The sequence below is a fragment of the Pristiophorus japonicus genome, chromosome 11 (assembly GCF_044704955.1).
Source record: "Pristiophorus japonicus isolate sPriJap1 chromosome 11, sPriJap1.hap1, whole genome shotgun sequence".
Classification (NCBI taxonomy): domain Eukaryota; kingdom Metazoa; phylum Chordata; class Chondrichthyes; family Pristiophoridae; genus Pristiophorus; species Pristiophorus japonicus.
In genome coordinates, this window is record NC_091987.1 from 219,844,784 (window position 1) to 219,851,193 (window position 6,410).

The following is a 6,410-nucleotide window of genomic DNA, read 5'->3' on the forward strand; positions in this document are numbered from 1 at the left end:
GGGAAGTGAGGGAGGGGGAGGGGCAAGGGCTAGTGGAGGGGTGGGGGGGAGGGGGCGAGGGAGGGGGAGGGAGCGTGGGGTGGGGCGAGGGCGAGGGAGAGAGTGCGGTGAAAGAGGGGTGAGGGAAGGACAAGGGAGGGGTGAGGGAGTGGGAGGGTGAGGGGGTTGGGCTCCTGATCCTATCAGACATCTGTGAAAATCCTTGGGATAAGAACTTGCATTTCTATAGCGCCTATCATGACCTCAAGATGTCACAGAGCACTTTACAACAACAACAATTTGCATTTCTATAGCGCCTTTAATTAGTAACAAGTTGCATTTATAGATACAGCTCAGAAGGAGGCCAATCGGCCCATCATGTTTGTGTTGGATCTTTGGTTGTTACCCAACTAGTCCAACTCCCCATCACTTTCCCCAAAGCATGGCATAGTTTTGAAAATTTAAATATAGTGCCTTTAACCCACTAAAATATCCCAGGGTGCTTCACAGGAGCATTATCGAAAATCTGACGGAGAGCCACATTACGAGATATTGGGTCAGGTGTCCCAAAGCTTGGTCAAAGAGCTCACTTTCCCAGAATTCCAGAGCTTATGGCCCAAGCAGTTGAAGGTACGGCCTTCAGTGATCGGGAGGGAGGCCATGGAGAGACTTGAAAATTATTAGAATTTTAAAATGGAGGTGTTTTGGATGAGCTCAAGTTTTGGGAGGATTGGCAGATGGGAGGCCGGCCAGGAGAGCGTTGGAATAGTCGAGACTGGAGGTGATCAAGGCTGGGCTGATGGTCCGTGCTGTTCATGCCTTGAGAGCGTTTGATGGCCCCTCGCCCCTCCCTATTTCTTTAAACTCCTCCAGCCCTACAACCTTCCGAGGTCTCTGCCTCTTGCACATCGATCTCCTTCACTCCACCGTTGCTGGCCATGCCTTCTGGTGCCTGGGCCCTCAATCCCCTCCCTAATCCTCTCTGCCTCTCTTTTCTCCTTTAAGAGGTTCCTTAAAACCTTCCTCTTTATGTGGCTCGGTGTCAAATTCTGTTTGATAATCGCTCCTGTGCAGCACCTTGGGACGTTTTACGAGGTTAAAGATTTCAGCCACCCATTAGTGCCCCAGGGCTTTGTGACCGGGAGCATCACTGACATCACCATAATCGGTAGGAATTCAGCGGCAGCAGTACGGCATTTCACCCGTATCTCCTGCATCCCCGCACGTATCGCCGTGGCAGCGCTCCGGACTCGAAATTGACTTCCGCCTCCTGCGGCAGTGTCGGGCCAAAGCACCAAACTTAAAACAATTAGCGCCCCTTAAATACAAGTTGTTGTTGTGATAAATGGAGATGTGTTTTTTCCGTGTATTGCACAGTTCACAGTTTCTCTGCATCGCTCCCCTTCTCCCCGATCCCAGTGTGTAGGAATTGTGTGGCTATGGACGTCGGAGCGATCTGCGGAATCCTTATTGCAAGTGTCATCTCCACCATCTTCATCGGCATCGCTGTTTATTCTATATCGGCACAGGACAGATCCACAAGTCACCAAGGTGGGAGAGATCAGTCAAGGTTGTTACAGCAGCTTTTCCCCTAACACTCCTTCCTGAGCACTGGCTCAGCTCTGGCCATTCCTGTCCCACAACCGTTTTCATCTGTGATCTGGATAGACAATTAACTGCTGTCTATCCAAACATGGAGGGATTTCTTAAGCCGGACCTGATCCTGAGACAGCCAACTGGTCAGGAAGTAAATCAGTCTCCTTTCTGACTGTATCAGTTGGGGCCAGAACTGGGGGCCATCAATATCAGATAGTCGTTAATACATTGAACGGGGAATTCAGGAGAAACTCCTTTCCCCAGAGAGCGGTGAGAATGTGGAGCTCGCTGCCACAGGGAGGGGTTGAGGTGAATAGTATCGATGCATTTAAGGGGAAGCTGGATAAACACATGAGGGAGAAAGGAATAGAAGGATGGGGTGATGGGGTGATGGAGAGGGGTGGGAGGGGGCTGGTGTGGGGCATAAACCCCGGCACGGAGCGGTGGGGCATAAACCCCGGCACGGAGCGGTGGGGCATAAACCCCGGCACGGAGCGGTGGGGCATAAACCCCGGCACGGAGCGGTGGGACATAAACCCCGGCACGGAGCGGTGGGGCATAAACCCCGGCACGGAGCGGTGGGGCATAAACCCCGGCACGGAGTGGTGGGCCCAATGGCCTGTTTCTGTACTGTAAATACTGTGTAATTATCAGAGGATTATACAGCACAGAAGGAGGCCATTCGGCCCATCGGGCCTGTGCCGCTCTTTGAGAGAGCGATCCAGTCAGTCCCCCTCCCCCGCTCTCTCCCCACAGCCCGGCACATTCTTCCCCTTCCAGTATTTACCCAATTCCCCGGTTTGAAAGTTACTGTTGAATCTGCTCCCACTGCCCTTTCAGGCAGCGCGTTCCCGATCACAACAACTCGCTGTCTAAAAACATTCTCCTTGTCTCCCCCTGTGGTTCTTAAATCTGTCTCCTCTGGTTACCAACCCTCCTGCCTCTGGAAACAGCCTCTCCTCTTTTACCCAATCAAACCCCTCACGATTTTGAACACCTCGATCAAATCTCCTCTTAACCGTCTCTGCTCGAAGGAGAACAACCCCAGCTTCTCCAGTCTCTCCGCATCACTGAAGTCCCTCATCCCTGGGACCATTGTGGCAAATATCCTCGGCACCCTCTCTAATACTTTGAAATCCTTCCTAAGGTGCGGTGCCCAGAACTGACCACAATACTCGAACTGGAGCCTAACCCGTGATTTGTAAAGGTTAATAACAACCTGCATTTACATAGCATCTTTAACATAGTCAAATGTCCCAAGATGCTTCACAGAAGCGTGATCAAATAGAGATTTGACTCTGAGCCACATAAGGTGATATTAGGAGAGAAAGAGGTAGGTTTTAAGAAGCATCTTAAAGAAGGAAAGAAAGGTAGAGAGACGGAGAGGTTTAGGGAGGGAGTTCCAGAGCTTAGAGCCCAGGCAGCTGAAGGCACGGCCACCGATGGTGAAACGATGGAAATCGGGGAATGTGCAAGAGGTCAGAATTGGAGGAGTGCAGAGATCTCAGGAAGTTGTGGAGCAAGAGGAGTTTATAGAGATAGGGAGGGGCGAGGTACGGAGGAATTCGAACACAAGGAGGAGAATTTTGAAATCGAGGCATTACATAACCGGGAGCCAATGTCGGTCAGCGAGCACAGGGTGATGGGTGAGTGGGACTTGGTGCGAGTTAGGACAGCCGAGTTTTGGATGAGCTCAAGTTTATGGAGGGTGGAACGTGGGAAGAGAATAACTTCCTTGCTTTTGTATTCTCTGCCTCTATTTATAAAGCCCAGGATAGCCACATAAGAGGTTACTGCACAAGATAAAAGCTCACGGGGTTGGGGGTAATATATTAGCATGGATAGAGGATTGGCTAACTAACAGAAAACAGAGAGTCGGGATAAATGGGTCATTTGCCGGTTGGCAAACAGTAACTAGTGGGGTGCCGCAGGGATCGGTGCTGGGGCCTCAACTATTTGCAATCTATATTAATGACTTGGATGAAGGGACAGAGTGTAATGTAGCCAAGTTTGCTGATGATACAAAGATGGGTGGGAAAGCAAATTGTGAGGAGGACACAAAAAATCTGCAAAGGGATATAGACAGGCTAAGTGAGTGGGCAAACATTTGTCAGATGGAGTATAATGTGGGAAACTGTGAGGTTATGTGAAGTGCTGCAGTACAGAGGGATCTGGGGGTCCTTGTGCATGAAACACAAAAAGTTAGTATGCAGGTACAGCAAGTAATCAGGAAGGCAAATGGAATGTTGGCCTTTATTGCAAGGGGGATAGAGTATAAAAGCAGAGAAGTCCTGCTACAACTGTACAGGGTATTGGTGAGGCCACACCTGGAGTACTGCGTACAGTTTTGATCTCCGTATTTAAGGAAGGATATACTTGCATTGGAGGCTGATCAGAGAAGGTTCACTGGGTTGATTCCAGAGATGAGGGGGTTAACTTATGAGGATAGGTTGAGTAGATTGGGCCTATACACATTGGAGTTCTGAAGAATGAGATGATCTTATTGAAAGTTATAAGATAATGAGGGGGCTCGACAAGATGGATACAGAGAGGATATTTCCACTCTATAGGGGAAACTAAAACTAGAGGACATACTCTTAGAATTAGGGGCCGCCCATTTAAAACCGAGGTGAGGAGAAATTTCTTCTCTCAGAGCGCTGTAAATCTGTGGAATTCTCTGCCCCAGAGAGCTGTGGAGGCTGGGTCATTGAATATATTTAAGGTGGAGATAGACAGATTTTTGAGCGATAAGGGAGTGAAGGGTTATGGGGAGCGGGCGGGGAAGTGGAGCTGAGTCCATGATCAGATCAGCCATGATCTTATTGAATGGCGGAGCGGGCTCGAGGGGCCAAATGACCGACTCCTGCTCCTATTTCTTATGTTCTTATTAGGATTCCGAATGCTTTTAATATTTAATAATTCTATGTGTCTTGTTTTCTGCAGCCTCTGACAAACACCCGCTGATGCACAATGATGCTAATGATGCCGTATATTCGGTAAGTGGCCCATTAACCGCAGCAATCCTAACTCAGACCTGGTTGTGAACAACTGTAAACATGAAATAGTTCCTTCGTGTTCCGACCTCCAGATCCAGCTGTAGTCCAGAATGAGAGGCCAAGGGTCAAAGGGGAGGGAAAGGTTACAGTGTGGTTTGGATCATTCACTCTGATCGGGGATGGGTACCGTGATCTAACCTTGCCCATGGGACTTGTGTCCAAATCAGTCCAATTGGAAAGAGAAGTGTCTAGAAAGGAGATCTTATCTTGTTTCAGTCTAGTTGACGTTTTAAAATTATTTTCTGACTGAGCGTAAATGTGTTGGCGAAGGAAAGGGACAAGAGAAAGGAAAGATCGACTTGCAATTTCATACCATCTCTCCGAAAGCTCACAAAATGCTTCAGTTGCAATGAATGTCTTTGAGTGCACAATAACCACGGGATCCTTACCATTCACCTGAACAGCTGGGTAGGCCTCACCCAGAGAATGCCTCTGGCAATACAGCACTCCCTCAGTATCGGCCGAGCTTACCTGCTAAAGTCGTGGACTGGGGCTGCAACCCACAACAAAGAGGTGGGAGTGAGGCCTCTGAGCCAAGCTGACACTTGTGGGAACAATGATGAAGAGTGAATGGAGTTTCTGCCCTGCGGGCGGTCACCAGATCCCCCACAAATTTAGGCCCCAACAAGTTCGCGGGCCTATATTCAAACTCTGACATTACCTTTAACCGTTCAATCTCCAGTTTTCAAGTGGCTTTAAACACCTTTAGGAACATTTCACCATCTGTGAGGTGAGAGGCCTGTTCCCATCGCCATGACAACTGGAGCCTGGCTTTTCCTAGAGTCATATTATTGGCAAGTTTAAGAAAGAAAAGCTGAATAGATTGAAGAGATAAGAAGAGGTTAAATAAATAACTAGCTGTGCAACATTAAAGTGTATAAATTCATCGGAATTTGTAATGTTTATAGTAATTGACTTTTTAATGGATCATAAGTGTTTCCTTTTTTTAGCCCCTTAACAATGACAGCAGAGCGACCTACAATGTGCTTGCCAATAAGCGAAGGCGGTGAAGAGATGAGCAGCCTCCCTCCCTTTGCTGAAATGTTGACGGCCCTGGACCACATCACCTAAATCCGGAGTCCATGTCCACGCTTTAGAACTGACCCGGACAACGGAGAAATGTAACTTTAAAATAAAATGCGCATTCTATTATTCTTAAATATATTCATCTTCATTTTTTCCGGCCCCTCCTTCAATTTGAATCCATGTTTGGTAGTGTGAGTTGCTCCAGGTCTGCCATCAGATTCAGTTGTGTGGAGAATTTTAACCCTTCCACCCGGAGGAAGAGGTGCGGCTTTAGGATCAGTTTTGGTGCTTTCTCTGGCGGCCTGTGAGGCCTTTGGCCTGTCGTGTGAGCATTACACGGCAGAGTTAGAGAACCAGCAAGACACGCAGGCCTCAGTTAAAGGATATTTGTGATTCTTTGACATTCTCGACCCCAGAGGGCTGGGGAGGCTCAGTCGTTGAGTATGTTCACATTGGAGTTCAGAAGAATGAGAGGTGATCTTATCGAAACATAAGATAATGAGGGGGCTCGACAAGATGGATATTTCCACTGATAGGGGAAACTAGAACTAGGGGACATAGTCTCAGAATAAGGGGCCGCCCATTTAAAACTGAGATGAGGAGGAATTTCTTCTCTCAGAGGGTTGTAAATCTGTGGAATTCCCTGCCCCAGAGAGCTGTGGGGGCTGGGTCATTGAATATATTTAAGGTGGAGATAGACAGACTTTTGAGCGATAAGGGAGTAAAGGGTTATGGGGAGCGGGTGGGGAAGTG

General features: G+C 48.4%; 1 protein-coding gene across 1 annotated transcript in view; it reads left to right on the forward strand.

Moving 5' to 3' along the window:
• LOC139276498 (T-cell surface glycoprotein CD3 delta chain-like) overlaps positions 1-5,783 on the forward strand; it is a 61,522-nt gene extending 55,739 nt beyond the window's left edge. The window contains exons 4-6 of the mRNA XM_070894607.1: positions 1,399-1,530; positions 4,519-4,571; positions 5,582-5,783. Of these exons, the coding sequence (XP_070750708.1) occupies positions 1,399-1,530; positions 4,519-4,571; positions 5,582-5,641 (245 nt within the window). The 3' untranslated portion in view covers positions 5,642-5,783. The remainder of the gene's footprint in view (positions 1-1,398; positions 1,531-4,518; positions 4,572-5,581) is intronic.
• The last annotated feature ends 627 nt before the right edge of the window (positions 5,784-6,410 follow it).